Below are 22,369 nucleotides of genomic sequence, written 5' to 3' on the forward strand. Positions count from 1 at the left end.
TGTACACATTAGTATTACCTGCATATGTGTGTGTGTGTGAGTGTGCCCAGGCTGTGCGTAAACAATGCAGTTCGTAATTGTGCAAATGTGTACAAAGTCGGGTTAGGAGCTTGTGTATGCGTGTCCGCGTGTGTGTGTGTGTGTGTTTGTGTGCGTGTGTGTTTGTATGTATGTCCGTGTGTGTGTCCGTGTGTGTGTGTGTGTGTGTGTGTGTGTCCGTGTGTGTGTCCGTGTGTGTGTGTGTGTGTGTGTGTGTGTGTGTGTGTGTTTGTGTGTGTGTGTGTGTGTGTCCCCGCGTGTGAACGCCGTGTAAATATTGTGTGCGCGCATTATCCACCCATGTTATTTTTTTGTGTCATTACTGCTTGAACCTGGTATGGGACATGTTTGTATCCACCTGTAAGCATGTGTACAAACCTACTTCGTTTTATAATCTTAAATGATTGAATCTAAATGTGTAACAGTGTGTGTGATCGCCGCCAGCGGGGGTTTGCGCGTTTATCTATCTGTGTGTGTGTGTGTGTAGATTGTATTTAGCTGCGCTGGTTCTGTAACTTTACGCGCTGTTTAAACGGCGCGCTTGTGTAAAAACTCTGTGTGTGAGAGAGAGAGAGAGCGTGTCTGAGACAGTGTTACATTACCCCTGGGTGTACAATCATTCGCATCCAACCCCAGGTGTAAAAAAAACCTTAGGAAATTCCGCAGCGCCGCCTTTAGACATTTAATTGCGATTTGGGACATATTTGAACGTTCACCGTTCTCAAGCTGTTGATACTAAAACTCTCAAATTCTCTTCTTTCTTAGATCCGAACAGAAAAACCTCTATTCTCTTCCAACCCCGAGCTGGATAATTTGGTAATTAACAGTTTTTGTCCTCTTTAGTGATGTGAGAGGGGGTAGAGAGAGCACGGGAGTGCCTGGCGTTTGCAGCGCCCTGTCTCGGCTAAAAAGCCTTGTAGAACTGGGCAAAAAAAACCGCATTGTCAAACTTACAACGCGATATTAGCGAGAGGATTGGGTTTTCCATCGTTCAGTTACTGCTCTGAATTGTGTTTGTACAAATAACGCATGTGAAATATCCCGATCTTAGCGTGGGAGGGCCACCGATGATGAAAGAATGGATAGACTCGGCTTGTATTCACTGGAATTTTGAAGGATGAGAGAGGGGGAACTTATAGAAACATATATAGTTACAGAGAAAGGTTGAACAAGTTAGGGCTTTATTCTCTGGAGCGCAGAAGGTTAAGGGGGGACTTGATAGAGGGTTTTAAAATGATGAGAGGGATAGACAGAGTTGACGTGGATAAGCTTTTCCCACTGAGAGTAGGGAAGATTCAAACAAGGGGACATGACATGAGAATTAAGGGACTGAAGTTTAGAGGTAACATGAGGGGGAACTTCTTTACTCAGAGAGTGGTAGCTGTGTGGAATGAGCTTCCAGTGAAGGTGGTGGAGGCAGGTTCGTTTTTATCATTTAAAAATAAATTGGATAGTTATATGGATGGGAAGGGAATGGAGGGTTATGGTCTGAGCGCAGGTATATGGGACTAGGGGAGAATATGTGTTCGGCACGGACTAGAAGGGTCGAGATGGCCTGTTTCCGTGCTGTAATTGTTATATGGTTATATGGTTATGTACAATTCTTAAGGGATTGGCCAGGCTAGGTGCAGGAAAAATGTTCCCGATGTTGGGGGGAGTCCAGAACCAGGGGTCACACACAGTTTACGAATAAGGGGTAGGGAATTTAGGGCTGAGGTGAGGAAAAACTTTTTCACCCAGAGAGTTGTGAATCTGTGGGATTCTCTGCCACAGAAGGCAGTGGAGGCCAATTCACTGGATGTTTTCAAGAGAGAGTTAGATTTAGCTCTTAGGGCTAACGGAATCAAGGGATATGGGGAGAAAGCAGGAACGGGGTACTGATTGGGAATGATCAGCCATGATCATATTGAGTGGCGGTGCTGGCTCGAAGGGCCGAATGGCCTACTCCTGCACCTGTTTTCTATGTTTCTAATTCTCACAGAGGGATATGTTGTTTCTCTGGTTGTGTACCTGCGTTAATCGAGCCTCTCTTTCTCATTGTAGATGATTCAGGCAATACAGGTGCTGAGGTTTCATCTGCTGGAGTTAGAAAAGGTAAGGGTGTTGCACTGTAAGGTGGAGGGAGTCCTGTTGGTGTTCCCGTGTGTGTGTGTGTGTGTGTGTGTGTGTGTGTGTGTGTGTGTGTGTGTGTGTGTGTGTGTGTGTGTGTGTGTGTGTGTGTGTGTGTGTATATGTGTGTGTGTGTATATATATATGAGTGTGTGTGTGTGTATATATATGTATATGTGTGTGTGTGTGTGTGTGTGTGTGTGTGTGTGTAGATGTGTGTGTGTGTGTGTGTGTGTGTGTGTATATGTGTGTATATGTGTGTGTGTGTGTGTGAGTGTGTGTGTGTGTGAGAGAGGTAAGTAGAGTGGAAAGAGAGAGTGAGTGGGGGGGTGGGGGGGAGAGAGTGAGAGGGAGTGGGGGAGAGAGAACGAGTGAAGGAGGGAGAGAGTGTGTGAGGGTGGGTGTACATTGGATGGGCAGGAGTGTGCAGGCTAATATGCGTGAGAGCTTAAGTGTGAGCACGGGTTTATGCTTTGAGGCTGTGTGCGTGTGGCAGAGAATAAGCACGTTGTTGCCCTGGGCGTGCGTGTGTAAATGAGAGTGGCGAGTGAGAGGGTGTGAGCGTGGGAGAGAGTGAGAGGTAGTGTGTGGGTGTGCAAATGTGTGCAGGAGAGGAGTTGAGTGTGTGTGTGTGTGTAAACGAGTGTGAGTGTGTATGAGTGCGTGTGTGTGTGTGTGTGAAAGGGTATGTGAGTGTGTGCGCGGGTAGGAGCGGGACTATGTGTGCGTGTGTGAGTGTGGGTACGTGTGTGTGAATGTGTGAGAGTGTGTGTGCTTGTGTGCGTGGGTGTGTGCAAATGTGAGAGTGTGTGCAAGTGTGTGTGCATGTGTGTGAGTGTGTGTTGTGTGTGTGAGTGTGTGTGAGCGTGTGTGAGTGAGTGTGAGTGTGTGTGTGTGAGTGTGTGTGTGTGTGTGTGTGTGTGTGTGTGTGTGTGTGTGTGTGTGTGTGTGTGTGTGTGTGTGTGTGTGTGAGTGTGTGTGTGTGTGTGTGTGTGTGTGTGTGTGAGTGAGTGTGAGTGAGTGTGAGTGTGAGTGTGAGTGTGTGTGTGTGTGGTGTGAGTTTGAGTGTGAGTGAGTGTGAGTGTGTGTGTGTGAGTTAGTGTGAGTGAGAGTGAGTGAGTTTGTGAGTGTGTGTGTGGGGGGGGGGGACCCAGGTACTGTGAATCTTTGCCGGTGTCCAGGTTGGTTTTGGAGACAAAGGCGAGTGTTGTCACCGAGTCATTTGCTGCTCTAATCCCGCGCTAATGTGATCATTAACTATTTAATTCCAGCAGCCCAGGGTGGCGCAGTGTCCCAGTCCCGGGACACACACTAGCCATGTTCCCCAGCCCAGGGTAACCCCCCCTCCCCCCTCCCCCCTGCACCCTCTCTCTGTTCCCCCCCTCTTTCCCCCTCCCTCTCCTTCTTCCCTCCTTCCGTGTCCTTCCCTCTGTCTCTCCCTCTCTCCCTCTCCCTCCCTCTCCCTCTCTTTTTTTCTCTTTCCCTCTTCCCCCCTCTCTCTCTCCATCCCTGTCTCTCTCACACACACACACACACACTCCCTCTCTCCCAGTATAGTACAGTAAGTGTGTGTCTCTCCGTATCCCGAGCTTTGAAGCCGCCCTCTCACAGAGTTGCAGGCTAATGACAGCAGTTGATGTTTTAGTGTTGATGTGTTGAATAAATGTGTCCTGTTGTAAATGCAATATATAATAAATATTTGCACAATTAGTGAGAGCTGGCCGTGTGCCATCAATCAGTTTGATTAGATATAGGCCCACATGCCGCAGATCAATGCAGAGAAAGCGTACACACATTAGCCTAAAGTGTTTGATGTTTACAGCCATTACTAATCAAATATCTAAATGTATATGTACGTTAATAATATATAGTGCAGGAAGGAACTGCAGATGCTGGTTTAAACCGAAGATAGACACCAAATGCTGGAGTAACTCAGCGGGACAGGCAGCACCTCTGGAGAGAAGGAATGGGTGATGTTTCAGGTCGAGACATTTCTTCAGACTATATAGGATACCAATATTACACAAATACATCCGGATGGCATATGCAACTTAGGTTCATAAATTCATAAGTGAAAGGAGCAGGATTAGGCCATTCAGTCCATCTAGTCTCCTCCGCCATTCAATCATGGCTGATCTATCTTTCCCTCTCAACTCCATTCTCCTGCCTTCTCCCCATAACCCCTGACACCCATACTAATCACAAATCTATTTACAGTATCTCTGCCTTTAAAATATCCACTGACTTGGCCTCCACAGTTTTATAGACAATAGACAATGGGTGCAGGAGTAGGCCATTCAGCTATTCGAGCCAGCACCGCCATTCAATGTGATCCTGGCTGATCATCCACAATCAGTATCCCGTTCTTGCCTTCTCACCATATCCCTTGACCCCCCCCCCCCTATCTTTAAGAAACATAGAAACATACAATTTTGTGGCAATGAATTCCACAGATTCACCGCCCTCTGACTAAAGAAATTCCTCCTCATCTCCTTCCTAAAGGAACGTCCTTTAATTCTGAAGCTGTGGCCTCCGGTCCTAGAACTCTCCCACTAGTGGAAACACCCTCTCCACATCCACTCTATCCGGCCCACATAGATATTATTTATGTTTAAGAAGGAACTGCAGATGCTGGAAAATCGAAAAGTGCTGGAGAAACTCAGTGGGTGAGGCAGCATCTATGGAGCGAAGGAAATAGGCAACGTTTCGGGCCGAGACCCTTCTTGAGACTGAAACATTGCCTATTTCCTTCGCTCCATAGATGCTGCCGCACCCGCTGAGTTTCTCCAGCACTTTTGTCTACCTTCGATATTATATATGTGTGTTTAATGCAATGCCATGCATGTCTGGTGCTTGTAGCAGTTTTTGTCCGATCTAAATATCTCCTCTGATGGTTATATCAGTGTGCTATGTCAATATGGTTAATTAGTGATTAAAAAAAAAACATCCATGCAATGTAAATGTAACACAGAGTGCATTTGGTAATATTTATATATGAGGTGCAGACTTTATATTAGGCATATATCTCAGAAGGCAGTCATTTTTAATTTGTCCGCGAGGTGCTGAGGAGCAGAGGGAGTGAGTAAGTGATGCTATTTGCTACGGGTGCCTGGGTTTTATGCAGACGTACCTCTGCTATTCTTCTCCCTGGAATCATATCCACTCTAAAAAAAAAAGGAAAAATTTTCAGCACCATTAATCTTAAAGCAGATTATTAAATCGGCTTTGCACTTAGACGTTTCGCCAGGAGACAGGGGAGGGGGTGCCTACCTCTGGCTTCAAACGCCGTTATTCTGAATATAAGATCCAAATATCAGGCTCGGTGGCGTTGCGTGCAGAGCAATTCAGCGCACGCTGGGAGACTTTCCATGCCAGTGAAGTTTTTAATTAGATCCAATTCAACGAGAGGATTTCAGTTTAGGAGTAAAGAGGTTCTTCTGCACTTGTACAGGGCTCTGGTGAGACCACATCTGGAGTATGGCGTACAGTTTTGCTCTCCTAATTTGAGGAAGGACGTCCCTGTGATTGAGGCAGTGCAGCGCAGGTTCACGAGATTGATCCCTGGGATGGCGGGACTGTCATATGAGGAAAGATTGAAAAGACTAGGCTTGCGTTCGCTGGAGTTTAGAAGGACGAGGGGGATCTTATAGAAACGTATCAAATTATAAAAGGACTGGACAAGCTAGATGCAGGGAAAATGTTCCCAATGTTGGGCGAGTCCAGAACCACAGTCTTAGAATAAAGGGGAGGCCATTTAAGACTGAGGTGAGAAAAAAAGTTTTTCACCCAGAGAGTTGCGAATTTATGGAATTCCCTGCCACAGAGGGCATTGGAGGCCAAATCACTGGATGGGTTTAAGAGAGAGCTAGATATAGCTCAGGGACTGGCGGAGTCAAGGGATACAGGGAGAAGGCAGGCACGGGTTATTGATTTGAACGATCAGCCATGATCACAATGAATGGCGGTGCAGGCTCGAAGGGCTGAATGGCCTCCTCCTGCACCTAGTTTCTATGTTTCTATATTTTCTAATATGTTACCGAGCGTGTCCAAGCTCTTAACAATCGTATATGTTTCAATGAGATATCGTCTCATCCTTCTAAACTCCAGAGTGTACAAGCCCAGTTAATCCGGGGAATTAACCTTGTAAAACCTACGCAGCACTCCCGCAATAGCAAGAAGTCGCTGTGATTCTACCGCTGCGCTACCCTGCTGGCCCTGGAGTGCATGACACACACGCGCATCCCTGCTCCAGTGCAGCTGTGCATCACTCCCCTGCCCTTGACACGGCTGCAGTCTGTGTCTCCAGAAATCCCAGCGGGAAACAAGCTCCGGATTTCCAGCTCTCCACCAGACGGAAAAGATCCTTCTTATCCACCCTCCCATATCTTTTAACTCCTGGTAAACATGCCCAGTATCTTTCCTGAATTCAGGGGGAGAGAGGCCAGAATCACTGGTGCTGCAGATAGATCCACTGCCTCACTGCTGAGAGAATGGAGCGGCTGGGCTTGTACACTCTGGAGTTTAGAAGGATGAGAGGGAATCTCATTGAAACATGTAAGATTGTTAAGGGCTTGGACACGCTAGAGGCAGGAAACATGTTCCCGTTGTTGGGGGAGTCCAGAACCAGGGGCCACACACAGTTTAAGAATAAGGAGTCAGCCATTTAGAACGGAGAAGAGGAAACACTTTTTCTCACAGAGAGTGGTGAGTCTGTGGAATTCTCTGCCTCAGAGGGCGGTGGAGGCGGGTTCTCTGGATGCTTTCAAGAGAGAGCTAGATAGGGCTCTTAAAGATAGCGGAGTCAGGGGATATGGGGAGAAGGCAGGAACGGGGTACTGATTGGGGATGATCAGCCATGGTCACATTGAATGGTGGTGCTGGCTCGAAGGGCCGAATGGCCTACTCCTGCACCTATTGTCTATTGTCTATTGTCTCACGGCGCTGTGCCGACTGAATGGTGGAACCGTGATAAGGAATAGGCCATTCGGCCCATCACGTCTATTCCACCATTCAATCATGGCTGATCTATCTCTCCCTCCTAACCCCATTCTCCTGCCTTCTCTCCATAACCTCTGACACACGTACTAAACAAGAATCTGTCTACCTCTGCCTTAAAAAAATCCACTGACTAGTCATCCACAGCTTTCAGTGGCAATGAATTCCACAGATTCACCACCCTCTGAATAGAGAAATTTCTCCTCATCTCCTTCTAAGATGAATTCTGTGGCTGTGACCTCTGGTCCTAGACTCTCCCACTAGTGGAAACATCCTCTCCACATCCACTCTATCCAGGCCTTTCACTATTCTGTACGTTTCAATGAGGTCCCCCCCTCATTCTTCTAAACTCCAGCGAGTACAGGCCCAGTGCCGACAAACACTCATCATAGGTTAACCCACTCATTCCTGGGGTCATCCTTGTAAACCTCCTCTGGGCCCCCTCCAGAGCCCACACATCCTTCCTCAGATACGGGGCCCAAAATTGCTCACAAGATAATGAGGGGCCGAATGGCCTTTTCCTGAATCTCAATATAAATAATACTTTATTGTCACGTGTACCTAGACACAGAAAAAAATATTTGTTTTGATAACAATCCAGTAAAATGATATTATATTTAGGCGCAAATATGCATAAGTACTGGAGTATATATTGTAGTGTAAATGTGGCATGGTCGTGCAGCGGTAGAGTTGCTGCCTCACAGCGCCAGGGACCCTGGTTCGATCCTGACTACAGGTGCTGTCTGTACGGAGTTTGCACGTTCTCCCCGTGACCTGCGTGGGTTTTCTCTGAAACCTTCGGTTTCTTCCCACACTCCAAAGACGTGCAGATTTGTAGGCTAATTGACTTTGTGTAGGTGTAAATTGTCCCTAGTGTGTGTAGGGTAGTGTTAGTGTGCGGGGGTCGCTGGTCGGTGTGGACTCGGTGGGCCGAATGGCCTGTTTCTGTGCCGTATTAAACTGAACAGTCGGCATATTTCCAGCACCACTTTACACGTGTAGAAGGGTGGCATGGTGGTACAGTTGGTAGAGTTACTGCCACACAGTGCCAGGGACCCAGGTTCAATCCTGACCTCAGGTGCTGTCTGTGTGGAGTTTGCAGGTTCTCCCCTGTGACCGTGTGGGGTTTCTCTGAGTGCTCCTATTCCAAAGAGGTACAGGATTGTAGGTTAATTGTCGGTTATAAAGATTTTAAATTGCCTCTAGTGTGTGGGGGATAGTACGGACTCAGTGGGCTGAAGGGCCTGTTTCAGCACTGTATCTCTAAACTAACACACAGCAAATGCTCAGGAAGGAAGGTTAATTACAAGGTTAATTCCCGGGATGGCGGGGCTGTCATATGCTGAGAGAATGGAACGGCTGGGCTTGTACACTCTGGAGTTTAGAAGGATGAGAGGGTATCTCATTGAAACATATAAGATTGTTAAGGGTTTGGACACGCTAGAGGCAGGAAACACGTTCCCGATGTTGGGGGAGTCCAGAACCAGGGGCCACACAGTTTAAGAATAAGGAGTAAGCCATTTAGAATGGAGACGAGGAAACACTTTTTCTCACAGAGAGTTGTGAGTGTGGAATTCTCTGCCTCAGAGGGCGGTGGAGGCCGGTTCTCTGGATGCTTTCAAGAGAGAGCTGGATAGGGCTCTTAAAAATAGCGGATATGGGGCGAAGGCAGGAACGGGGTACTGATTGTGGATGATCAGCCATGATCACATTGAATGGCGGTGCTGGATCGAAGGGCTGAATGGCCTACTCCTGCACCTATTGTCTATTGCCGATTGTCGATTGTCCACCTCTTCTGGCAGCTTGTTCCGTACATCCTCCACCCCTTGCATGAAAAAGTTACCCCTCAGATTCCTCTTGAATCTTTTCCCGTTCAGCTTGAACCTGTGTCCTCTGGTCCTCGATTCCCCGACTCTGGGCAAGAGACTCTGTGCATCATCATTGCTTGCTCCTTTCACGAGCGTAGTCTCCTGCTCTTGGCTGGGATTCAAGTCTGTAATCCCATCCCTGGGTTCAGATGGCGGTTACAGGACCGCCGTGAACTTTGACCCTCCCGGCGGATGACATCATGCGACGGGGTCTGCTTTTGTTATTGGGTTGGAGCAGCTCCCAGGCATTCCCGGCGCTCCAATGGGAAGTGCAATCCGGGAAGAGTTACGAGGCAGCCAAGGGCCTGTGGTATTTGGGGTCTGTGATTTATAACGTCGCTCGTCTCGTTCCATTTGGCAGAGTCTGGAAAGCATCACATCAAAGGTGGGCCCAAAACGCTGGAGTAACTCAGCGGGACAGGCAGCATCTCCGGGGGGAAGGAACGGGTGACACCCTCCCTCAGACTGATCAGTCTGAAGAAGGGTCTCGACCAGAAACGTCACCCACTCCTTCTCTCCAGAGATGCTGCCTGTCCCGCTGAGTTACTCCAGCTTTTTAGGTCTATCTTCGATTTAAACCAGCATCTGCAGTTCTTTCCGATATAAAACGTCACATCAGTTGCCTGCTGTCAGAGTCTGATGTGGAGAGCTGTTCTCTCAATAGTCCGCCCACCTGGTGTTGGTGAACAGCGATGTCTCAGGGTTCAGAGGTGAATTAGAGCAAACGCTGTCCCAACCTGATGGAGGTTGCCATTAATGTAAACCCTGTTTCATGCTGTTCTCTCTCCCTCCCTCTCTCCCTCTCTCTCTCTCTCTCTCCCTCTCTCTCTCCCTCTCCCCTCTCTCTCCCTCTCTCCCTCTCTCCCTCTCTCCCTCTCTCTCTCTCTCTCTCTCTCTCCCTCCCTCTCCCCCTCTCCCTCTCTCTCTCTCTCTCTCTCTCTCTCTCTCTCTCTCTCTCTCTCTCTCTCTCTCCCTCTCTCTCCCTCTCTCTCTCTCTCTCTCTCTCTCTCTCTCTCTCTCTCTCTCTCTCTCTCTCTCTCCCTCTCTCTCCCTCTCTCTCTCTCTCCCTCTCTCCCTCCTCTCCCTCCCTCCCTCTCCCCCTCTCTCTCTCTCCCCCTCTCTCCCTCACTCCGTCCCTCCTCTCTCCCTCCCTCTCTCTCCCTCCTCTCCCCTCCCTCCCTCTCCACTCCCTCTCTCCCCCTCTCTCTCCCCCTCTCCCCCCCCCCCCTCTCTCCCCCCCCTCCCTCTCGCTCTCCCCGTCTCTCTCTCCCTATCTCTCTCTCTCTCCCCATTCCTCACCTCTCTCTCTCTCCCCCCCTCTCTCTCCCCCCCCCTCCCCCTCCCTCTCTCCCTCCCTCCCCCCCTCCCTCCCCCTCTCCCCCGCTTCCCATCTGTCCATCTCCCCCTCTCACTCTCTCTCTCTCTCTCTCCCTCCCTCTCTCTGCCAAGGTCCCGGGCGAGGGTAAGGGGAGGGTGGCTGGCAAGGTACTTGTCTAAAAGGGAATGGACAGGCTAGATGCGGTACAAATGTTCCCCATGTTGGGGGAGTCCAGAACCTGGGGTCACAGTTTACGAATAAGGGGTCGGCCATTTTGGACTGAGATGAGGAAAAACTTGTTCACCCAGAGAGTTGTGAATCTGTGGAATTCTCTGCCACAGAAGGCAGTGGAGGCCAATTCACTGGATGTTTTCAAGAGAGAGTTAGATTTAGCTCTTCGGGCTAACGGAATCAAGGGATCTGGTGAGAAGGCAGGAACGGGGTACTGATTGGGGATGATCAGCCATGATCATATTGAATGGCGGTGCTGGCTGGAAAGGCCGAATGGCCTACTCCTGCACCTATATTTTCTGTCTCCAGATCCAGGTGGCAGCTCGCCACACTTGGAGAGACCCCCTTGGGAAGAGGGTATCAAGGTTGGGGGGGATTTTGCCCCCAAGGTGTAAATATCAAAGGCACGAGAGCTTATCTTTAAGATGGGAGGGATAAGTTTAAAGGAGATGTGTGGGTTAGGCCGGGCCACAGAAGGCATCACGATCTAAGGTGTTCCAACCCTCAGCTGATGTCACGGGGCAACTGAGCAGCGAGTGGGAAGCCGTGGGCAGGTTAATTATTTAATTAACCAAACAGCACTGCAGTCTCTGCCCTTGGAGTCAAAATGGCCCCTCTCCAGAACACGGCAAGGTGGCACAGCGGTAGAGTTGCTGCCTCACAGCGCCAGAGACCCGGGTTCAATCCTGACTATGGGTGCTGTCTGTACAGAGTTTGTACCTTCTCCCCGTGACCTGGGTGGGTTTTCTCCGGGTGCCCAGGTTTCCAAAGACGTGCAGATTTGTAGGTCTAAGTGGCTTGGTATAAAATTGGACATTGTCCCTCGTGTAGGATTGTGTGGAGATCGCTGGGCGGTGCGGACTCGGTGGGCCGATGGGCCAGTTTCTGTGCTGTATCGCTAAACGAAAAGCTAAACTAACTCTACCCGTGGTCATGGGAAGAACGTGCAAACTCCACACAGACAGTGCCCGAGGACAGGATGGAAGGGCCTGTTTCCATGCTGTATCTCTGAAGTCTAAAAGGATGGTTTGATTGGCAGGTTGGCTGTGATTGACTGCTCTGTCGTTGGATCAGCTTTGAGTGGCAGATCTGTGGATGGGTTGGCTTTGATTGGCAGATCTGACACTGCGCCCAGGGTGGCACGGTGGTGCATCGGTAGAGTTGCTGCCTCACAGCGCCAGAGACCCGGGTTCCATCCCGACCTCGGGTGCTGTCTGTACGGAGTTTGCACGCTCTCCCCGTGACCTGCGTGGGTTTTCTCCGAGATCTTCGGTTTCCTCCCACACTCCAAAGACGTACAGGTTTGTGGGTTAATTGGCTTGGTGTAAATGTAAATTGTCCCTAGTGTGTGTGTGGGGTCATGTTAGTGTGCGGGGATCGCTGAAGGTGGACAAAAATGCTGGAAAAATGCTGGAGAGGCAGCATCTATGGAGCGAAGGAATAGGTGACGTTTTTTCAGACTGATGTGGGGGTTGGGGGGGGGGGGGGGGGGGGGGACGGGAAGAAGATAGGAAGAGGCGGAGCCAGTGGGCTGTGGGAGAGCTGGGAAGGGGAGGGGAAGGAGGGAGAAAGCAGGGACTACCTGAAATTGGAGAAGTCAATGTTCATACCGCTGGGGTGTAAACTGCCCAAGTGGTGGGATGAAGGGACTGTTTCCGCGCTGTATCTATAAACTGGCCTAATTCTCCTCCTAGAACTTGAATTTATGAATGTATATTTTTAATGGTGGAGTTAGATAGATTCTTGATTAGCACGGATGTCAGGGATTATGGGGAGAGGGCAGGAGAATGGGGTTGACAGGGCGAGATGGATCAGCCATGATTGAATGGTAGAGTAGACTAGATGGGCCGAATGGCCTAATTCTGGGCCTATAACTCATGAACTTATGAAATTGTCCACTGGTCCTGCTTTCAAGATGGCGTCATGTTTTGGCACCATTTTGGCAATGTCCAGTCCACGTTCTAGGTATTGTGAGGGGAAGCACATTGTTAAAGGTACACTTGTTGTGTAGCGGCACAGTGGAGCAGCGGTAGAGTTGCTGCCTTACAGCGCCAGAGACTCCGGTTTGATCCCGACTACGGGTGCTGTCTGTGTGGAGTTTGCACGTTTTCCCCGTGACCTGCGTGGATTTTCCCCGAGATCTTCGGTTTCCTCCCACTCTCCAAAGACGTGCAGGTTTGTAGGATAATTGGTTGCCCCAAGTGTGTGTGGGATAGTGTTAGTGTGCGGGGATCGCTGGTCATCGCGGACTAGGTGGCATTGTGAATGGGGCAGAGTTGACTTGATGGGCCGAATGGCCTAATTCTGCTCCCGGAACTTGTGAACTTACAAGCGGATATTTGTTCACTGTTTGCTCTGAACTAAACTAAACTGAACTCAGACAGCACAGAAACAGGCCCTTCGGCCCGCAAGTCCTTGTAGAAGTGACTGACGCCGTGCTTTGTGATCCCGCTTGCACGATGGCGCCAAGGTGCCGCCATGTTTGGCCGCCATTTTGTCCAAGTCCAGCCAGCTCTCTGGGCCTTGCGAGCTGAGCCCGCTGTACATGGTAACTTGAGGCCTACCCTCTGTGTGATCCACAGTCCTCTCTCTATCTCACCACCCTGGGGGGGGTTTTTCTGTTCCAGGTGCATGAACTGTGCGATAACTTTTGCCATCGGTACATCAGCTGCTTAAAGGGGAAGATGCCCATCGACTTGGTGATCGATGACCGTGATGGCGGCTCTAAGTCCGACCTGGAAGACTTCACCGGATCCTGCACCAGCCTCTCCGATCAGGTAGGGGTCGCAACGTACCCAGCAGCTGGCGGGCGATGGGGGGGGGGGGGGGGGGGGGGGGGGGGGGGGGGGGGGGGGGGGGGGAGGGGGGGGTGAAGGGCCATTTGCACTGTTTGAAAGCCCGAATCTTCCTTCAAACCGTTGCCCAGAGAATGCCGGGACTGCCAAGCCAAGGTGGGGCCTTGAGTTCCGGGCAAGACCGTTGCCCCAGAAGGCTTGGCACTGCCACCTGAAGCGGAGTTCTGTGCCTAGTCTTCGACGAGTAGGATGGTTCTCCTCGTGCGATGAAAGGCGCTGGATCTTACCCGCCATGTTGTTTACCTACGTTCTTGCAATGAGACTAAGGCCCGTCGACCCTAGTGTTTCGTTCTGCCAGACTAACTTTACAATGGTGGTGATATGTTCAACCTGTTTACTGGAGGTACAACAAGGCCACAATATTGGCACATGGTCTGCCCAAGACCCAACTCCACGAACTGCATTGCTGTTTAGTTGTCTGTTGGTTCAATGATGGAATGATACGTGTATACCGCATGTACCGAGGTACAGTGAAATGCTTTGTTACGCTTACAACCATTTGAGCAACTTATCCAATCTCGGACCAGTCGCACCATGGCCACCACTTCTTCTCCCCAATAATAATATTGGTTGGATCTTAATAATTAAAAAAAAATAAAAATTAATTTTTATTTGAAGTAAGTACAATAATATGGTACCATAGGTACCTAGTAAATATTGACATGTTACAATTCATGTACAGCTTCTTATTATTTTTATTTAAGAATAGAAAAAGAATAGAAAATAAATAGAGAAGTGTGTGATATCAGGAAGTGAGGGAAGGAAAATGAGAAAAGAAAGAAGAGAAGAGAAAAGCAGCAGAGTAAGAAAGCAGAAGGATAAAGGAGAGATAGCTATTAGTTATTCTGGACCACCATTCACCCAATCCTGAAACAGATCATTTCTATGTTTGTGTTGCACCATATGCTTGTAAGAAGTTGACAAATGGAGACCAAATCCTTAAGAATTGGTCTACTTTGTCTGTTAGGAGGCATCGCATTTCTTCACGATGTAAGGTTTCCAGCATGGGATCATAATAATGAACGGAGGGATTGAACAGGCTAGATGCAGTACAAATGTTCCCGATGTTGGGGGAGTCCAGAACCAGGGGTCACAGTTTACGAATAAGGGGTCGGCCATTTTGGACTGAGATGAGGAAAAAAACCTTTCCACCCAGAGAGTTGTGAATCTGTGGACTTCGATGCCACAGAAGGCAGCCGAGGCCACAGTTGCCTGTACGGAGTTTGCACGTTCTCCCCGTGACCTGCGTGGGTTTTCTCCAGGATCTTCGGTTTCCTCTCACACTCCAAAGACGTACAGGTTTGTAGGTTAATTGGCTTGGTATAAATGTAAATTGTCCCTAGTGGGTGTGTGGGGTAGTGTTGGTGTGTGGGGGTCGCTGGTCGGCACAGACTCGGTGGGCCGAAGGGCCTGGTTTCCGCGCTGTATCACTAAACTAAAGAGATGGATAGAGAGATAGAGAGAGAGATAGACAGGGAGATAGAGAGATAGAGAGATAGGAGAGATGAGAGAGAGAGAGAGAGAGAGAGAGAGAGGGAGATGGAGAGAGAGAGGTAGCGAGAGATGGAGAGAGATGGAGAGAGAAGAATAGAGAGAGGGATAGAGAGGGATAGAGAGAAAGATAGCGAGAGAGATAGAGAGGGATAGAGAGAGAGATAGAGAGAGGGATAGAGAGATAGATAGAGAGAGAGAGAGAGAGAGAGAGAGAGAGATAGAGAGAGAGAGAGAGAGAGAGAGAGGGAGATAGAGAGAGAGATAGAGAGAGGGATAGAGAGAGGGATAGAGAGAGAGAGAGAGAGAGAGATAGAGAGAGATAGAGAGAGAGATAGAGAGAGATAGAGAGAGAGAGAGAGAGAGAGAGAGATAGAGAGAGAGGATAGAGAGAGAGAGGAGAGAGAGATAGAGAGAGGGATAGAGAGAGGGATAGAGAGAGAGAGAGAGAGAGAGAGAGAGAGAGATAGAGAGAGAGAGAGAGAGATAGAGAGAGAGAGAGAAAGAGAGAAAGAGAGAAGGAGACAAGGAGATGGAGAGAAGGAGAGATAGATAGAGAGATAGAGATAGATAGATAGAGAGATAGAGATCCCGTGTGAAGAAGGGTTCCAATCCAGAATGTTTACTTTCCTCTTTGTCCAGAGATGCTGCCGACCCACTCAGTTACTCCAGCATTTTGTTTGTCTTTCCAGCCACATTCTAAAACCTCCACCTTTTGCAGTAGTTCCCCATGCAGAACCTCAACAAATCTCTCCTGTACTACACCTGTGGCAAAGGCCTCTGCTTTGATCATCACCAGTGATTCCAATTCAGCTTTGTGCCATTGCGTTTGGGGAACCTTAAACCGCGGAATTTAGTTTAGAGGTTTTAGTTCAGCGCGGAAACTGACCCTTCGGCCCACTGAGTCCGTGCCGACCCGCGATCCCCTGCCCACCAATACTATCCTACACACTATGGGCCAATTTACAATTAACATACAAACATGCACATCTTTGGAGGAAACTGGAGCACCCGGGGAAAACGTACGGGGGTCACGGGGAGAACGTACAAACTCCGTACCCCGTAGTCAGGATCAATAGACAATAGACAATAGGTGCAGGAGTAGGCCATTCAGCCCTTCCAGCCAGCACCGCCATTCAATGTGATCATGGCTAATCATCCCCAATCAGTACCCTGTTCCTGCCTTCACCTCATATCCCCTGACTCCGCTATTTTTAAGAGCCCTATCTAGCTCTCTCTTGAAAGCATCCAGAGAACCTGTCACCACCGTCCTCTGAGGCAGAGAATTCCACACTCACAACTCTCTGTGAGAAAAAGTGTTCCCTCGTCTCCGTTCTAAATGGCTTACTCCTTATTCTTAAATTGTGTGTGGCCCCTGGTTCTGGACTCCCCCAACATCGGGAACATGTTTCCTGCCTCTAGCGTGTCCAAGCCCTTAACAATCTTGTATGTTTCAATGAGATGCCCTCTCATCCTTCTAAACTCCAGAGTGTACAAGCCCAGCTGCTCCATTCTCTCAGCATATGACAGTCCCGCCATCCCGGGGAATTAACCTTGTAGCGGGGGATCGAACCAAGGTCTCTGGAGCTGTGAGGCAGCAACTCTACCGCTGAGCCACCGTGTGGCCCACAGATTGTGGACTGACTTTAGAGGGCTCCGACCTACTCCAGCGAGAGAGCGTGAGGCTGGCTAGAGCAAACGATGTCTCGACCTTTTCTCAAGGGTTAGACGCGGTGCATTTTGGAGCTGCCAGCTCGAAGGATGGTAAAACCATTACCTACTAACGTCAATTCACAGAACTGGGATCAGACAAAAGGTTTAGTGTTTCATGAAGTCAGGACACTAGCCAGGCATCAACCTTCCATATCCCCTCTAGCCCCCACCCCTCTCCACATCATGAAAGCCAGTGATTCTTTGCCTGGTGTGTGTGTGTATGTATGCTTTGAGGAAATGCTGTCAGGGATGTAAGGCTGAGGCTGGTCGGGCTGCGTTTAGGAGAATCGTGAGGAATTTTGGGCCCCGTATCCGAGGAAGGATGTGCTTCCTCTGGAGAGGGTCCAGAGGAGGTTTACCAGAACGATCCCAGGAATGTGTGGGCTAACATAAGATCAGCGTTTGTCGGCACTGGGCCTGTATTCGCTGGAGTTTAGAAGAATGAGGGGGGGGGGCCACATTGAAACTTACCGAATAGTGAAAGGCCTGGATAGAGTTGATGTGGACAGGATGTTTCCACTGGTGGGAGAGTCTAGGACTAGAGGCCACAGCCTCAGAATTAAAGGACGTTCCTTTAGGAAGGAGATGAGGAAGAATTTAATTAGTCTGAGGGTGGTGAATCTGTGGAATTTTTTGCCACAGAAGGCTGTGGAGGTCAAGTCAGTAGATATTTTTAAGGCAGAGATAGATAGATTCTTGATTAGTGTGGGTGTCAGGGGTTATGGGGAGAAGGCAGGAGAATGGGGATAGAAGGGAGAGATAGATCAGCCATGATTGAATGGTGGAGTGGACTTGATGGGCCGAATGGCCTAATTCTGCTCCTATCACTTATGAACATGAACATGTGTCAGGGTCAGTGCCGTCAGTGTTATTCGAGTAATGTGCTGGTGTTATGGGAATGGATTTGGGTGAGTGCGGTTTGGGTTGGTTGGTTTTGCCGGGACCGGTTAAACCGGGATGGGACACACCGGCGATGACTTTATTTTCTTGACACCACTCGTGAGGAGCAGAGACCCAGAGGCAGACGAGCCTTCATATTGGATATGTATCTGGCCTGGTATAGGATGCTGCACTATATAACTAACACTTACAATAGGCTTCAAAGATACAGGATGGACACTGGCCCTTCGGCCCAACGAGTCCGCACTGACCAGCGATCACCCCGTACACTAATTTAGTTTTATAGACAATAGACAACAGGTGCAGGAGTAGGCCATTCGGCCCTTCGAGCCAGCACAGCCATTCAATGTGATCATGGCTGATCATCCACAATCAGTACCCCGTTCCTGAGCCTTCTCCCCATATCCGCTATTTTTAAGAGCCCTATCTAGCTCTCTCTTGAAAGCATCCAGAGAAACAGCCTCCACCGCCCTCTGAGGCAGAGAATTCCACAAACTCACCACTCTCTGTGAGAAAAAGTTCCTCGTCTCCGTTCAAAATGGCTTACTCCTTACAGGATGGACACAGGCCCTTCGGCCCATCGAGTCCGCACTGACCAGAGATCACCCCGTACACTAGTTTAGTTTTAGTTTTGAGATGCAGCATGGAAACAGGCCCTTCGGCCCACCAAGTCTGCACCGACCTGTGATCAAGAGTCTCGACCCGAAATGTCGCCTATTCCTTCTCTCCATAGATGCTGCCTCACCCGATGAGTTCCTCCAGCATTTCTGTCTACCCCACACACTAGTTTAGTTTTAGTTTTGAGATATAGCACGGAAACGATCCCTTTGGCTAACACTATCCTACCCGCAAGGGACAATTGACAATTTTTACCGAAGCCAATTAACCTACATACCTGGTGGACAACAATTGCTGGAGTAACTCAGCGGGACAGGCAGCATCTAAGGAGAGAAGGAATGGGCGATGTTTCGGGTCGAGACCCTTCCTCAGACTGAGTAACTCCAGCATTTTGTGTCCTCCTTCGATTTTAACCAGCATCTGCAGTCTGTTTTTAATACCAATTTTGCCGATGTGGTGTCAGTGTTCCAGGGTGGGTGGGCTGGCTGTTGGTGGGGAGGATGTTCGAAGCATCTCAGAAAAGCAACATGTCTTTTTAGTTTAGTTTGGTTTGGTTTAGAGATACAGCGCGGAAACAGGCCCTTCGGCCCACCGAGCCCGCGCCGACCAGCGATCCCCGCACACTAACACTATCCTACACACACTAGGGGCAATTTACATTTACACCAAGCCAATTAACCTACAAACCTGTACGTCTTTGGAGTGTGGGAGGAAACCGAAGATCTCGGAGAAAAACAAACGCGGTCACGGGGAGAACGTGCAAACTCCGTACAGACAGCGCCCGTAGTCGGGATCGAACCCGGGTCTCTGGCGCTGCAAGCGCTGTAAGGCAGAAACTCTACCTCTGCGCCACCGTGCCCACCCTTAAATGTCAACGCTAGCTTTTTTGCTGACATTTGATATTAGTTTGATATTAGTTAGATTTAGCTCATTGGGCTAACGGAATCATGGGATTATGGAGAAAAATCAGGAACGGGGTACTGATTTTGGATGATCAGCCATGATCATATTGAATGGCGGTGCTGGCCCGAAGGGCTGAATGGCCTACTCCTTAATCTGTTTTCTATGTTCGTGCTCTCTAGATGTTGAGTCCCCACATCTGTATGACTTTAGAGGTACAGCGCGAACACAGGCCCTTCTGCCCACCGAGTCCGCGCCGACCAGCGATCTCCCCGTACCCTGGTTTAGCTTTAGTTCAGAACTAATTCTAAATTCTGAATTCTAGTCGTGAGGCCTCACATCTGCATGATGTTTAGTGCAAGCAGCCGTGCGGAAAGCAGCTGCAACTGCATCGCAGGGGTTTAACTGCGCTCCTCTGAACAAGTCTTAAAGCAGGAAACCTCTTGGAGGTCACTTGGAGGACCAACACCATTTGGCTCTGAAATGTGGCCAGAGGAATAAGCTTGTGGTGGAGGGATGGGGGGGGGGGGGGGGGGGAATCGAACCTTGAACTCCAAAAAACCCCAACTAAACGACATAATCGAGAGAATTGTGCTTTCCATAGTTCAGTTTTTTTAGTTTTGTTTATAGTTTAGAGATACAGCGCAGAAACAGGCCCTTCGGCCCACCGAGTCTGCACAGACCAGCGATCCCCGCACACTAATGTCCCTGTCCCACTTAGGAAACCTCTCTGGAGACTTTGTGCCCCACCCAAGGTTTCCGTGAGGTTCCCGGAGGGTTTTGTCAGTCTCCCTACCTGCTTCCACGACTTGCAACCTCCGGCAACCACCTGCAACCTCCGGGAACCGCACGGAAACCTTGGGTGGGGCGCGCAAAGTCTCCAGAGGTTTCCGCTCAGGTTTCCTAAGTGGGACAGACAGGGGCATTACACCATCCCACACACACTAGGGACAATTTACACAACACCAAGCCAATTAACCTACAAATCTGTACGTTTTTGGAGTGTGGGAGGAAACCGAAGATCTCGGAGAAAACCCACCCGGTCACGGGGAGAACATGCAAACTCCGTACAAACAGCACCTGTAGTCAGGATTGAACCTGGTTCTCCGGAGCTGCAAGCGCTGTAAGGCAGCGACTCTACCGCTGCGCCACCGTGCCACTACCATGCTGTAAGTTATATGTTTCTACATATAACTTCTCTGAAAGCTGCTGGTCTTTGAGTGGGAAGTCCACTAGTGATGAAAGAATGGATCTACATGGCTTGTATTCACTGGAATTTAGAAGGATGAGAGGAGATCTTATAGAAACATCTAAAATTGGACAGGGATTGGACAGGCTAGATGCAGGGAAAATGTTCCCAGTGTTGGGGGAGTCCAGAACCAGGGGGTCACAGTTTAAGAATGATGGGTAGGCCATTTAGGACTGAGATGAGAGGAAAAACCTTTCACCCAGAGAGTTGTGAATCTCTATAATTCTCTGCCCAGAAGGCAGCACGGAAACTGGCCAATCACTGGACCCTTCTAGTCCGTGCTGAGATTCTCCCCTATACTTGGGCTCAGACCATCAAGGTCCATGGGGGAGAATTCCATTAACTATCTGGAACAATGACTGATGAATTTTGAATTTGCCTCCAACCTTGAAGCTCAGGACACAGCTACCACTCTGAGTTTGAAGTGTACCCAAAAAACTTCTGGTGGAATTCTCAGCGGGTGCAGCAGCATCAGTGGAGCGAAGGAAATAGGCAACGTTTCAAGGGAGAGAAGATTTGCCTATTGGGGCTTCGCTCAAGGGGATGCTGCTGAGACCCGCTGAGTCCTATCTGGAACAATGCAATTTTCTTGAATTTCGAATTTTCCAGCATCTGCAGGCAGGAACTTAAATACTGATTTTTTCACACAGAGAGTGGTGAATCTCTGGAACTCTCTGCCACAGAGGGTAGTTGAGGCCAGTTCATTGGCGATATTTAAGAGGGTTAGATGTGGCCCTTGTGACTAAAGGGATCAGGGGGTATGGAGAGAAGGTACAGGATACTGATTTTGGATGATCAGCCGCGATCATATTGAATGGCGGTGCTGGCTCGAAGGGCCGAATGGCCTACTCCTGGACCTATTGTCTATGTTTCGAAAAACACAGTCTCGTTGGAGCCACAGGAGAAACTGTCTTCTCCAGCAGTCCCTCAATGACCCGCCTCAAGTGCCCTTGGCCGTCTGTATGGCAGTGAGACTGGAACTGAGAGACACAACAGCTGGGAAAGCAGGCCAAGGGTCGAGACTTGAGAAATGTTCCTTGCACATCTATTTACAAAAAGGAAAGCTTGATGTCATGTGTACTGCAGTACACAGAGAAGCTTTTTGTTGCGTGCTAACCAGTCAGCAGAAAGATGATACATGATCACAATCGAGCCGTCCACAGTGTACAGATACAGGATAAAGGGAATTACATAGACACATAGTAAAATAGGTGCAGGAGTAGGCCATTCGGCCCTTCAAGCCTGCACCGCCATTCAACATGATCATGGCTGATCATCCAACTCAGTATCCCGTCCCTGCCTTCTCTCCATACCCCCTGATCCCTTTAGTCACAAGGGCCACATCTAACTCCCTCTTAAATATAGCCAATGAACTGTGGCCTCAACTACTTTCTGTGGCAGAGAATTCCACAGATTCACCACTCTCTGTGTGAAAAATGTTTCTCATCTCGGTCCTAAAAGATTTCCCCCTTATCCTTAAACTGTGACCCCATGTTCTGGACTTCCCCAACATCGGGAATAATCTTCCTGCATCTAGCCTGTCCAACCCCTTAAGAATTTTGTATGTTTCTATAAGATCCCCCCTCAACCTTCTAAATTCTAGCGAGTACAAGCCGAGTCTATCCAGTCTTTCTTCATATGAAAGTCCGGACATACCAGGAATCAGCCTGGTGAACCTTCTCTGTACTCCCTAACATTTGGGAGCGAAGTAAAGTCTGAATGTTCCCGATGTTGGGGGAGTCCAGAACCAGGAGCCTCAGTTTAAGAATAAGGAGTAAGCCATTTAGAACGGAGATGAGGAATCACTTTTTCACATAGAGAGATGTGAGTCTGTGGAATTCTCTGCCTCAGTGGGCGGTTCTCTGGATACTTTTAAGAGAGAGCTAGATAGGGCTCTTGAAGATAGAGGAGTCAGGGGATACGGGGAGAAGGCAGGAACGGGGTACTGATTGTGGATGATCAGCCATGATCACATTGAATGGTGGTGCTGGCTCGAAGGGCTGAATGGCTTACTCCTGCACCTATCGTCTATTGTCTATTAAAGATAGTCTGATGGTTCGAGTTGTACAAGACTTTAGGAATG

General features: G+C 49.1%; 1 protein-coding gene across 1 annotated transcript in view; it reads left to right on the top strand.

Moving 5' to 3' along the window:
- LOC129714270 (homeobox protein Meis1-like) overlaps nt 1–22,369 on the top strand; it is a 233,343-nt gene that overhangs the window by 93,123 nt on the left and 117,851 nt on the right. The window contains 3 exon segments of the mRNA XM_055663820.1: nt 805–855; nt 2,083–2,133; nt 13,188–13,337. Of these exon segments, the coding sequence (XP_055519795.1) occupies nt 805–855; nt 2,083–2,133; nt 13,188–13,337 (252 nt within the window).

This window comes from Leucoraja erinacea, chromosome 38 (assembly GCF_028641065.1).
Source record: "Leucoraja erinacea ecotype New England chromosome 38, Leri_hhj_1, whole genome shotgun sequence".
Lineage (NCBI taxonomy): Eukaryota > Metazoa > Chordata > Chondrichthyes > Rajiformes > Rajidae > Leucoraja > Leucoraja erinaceus.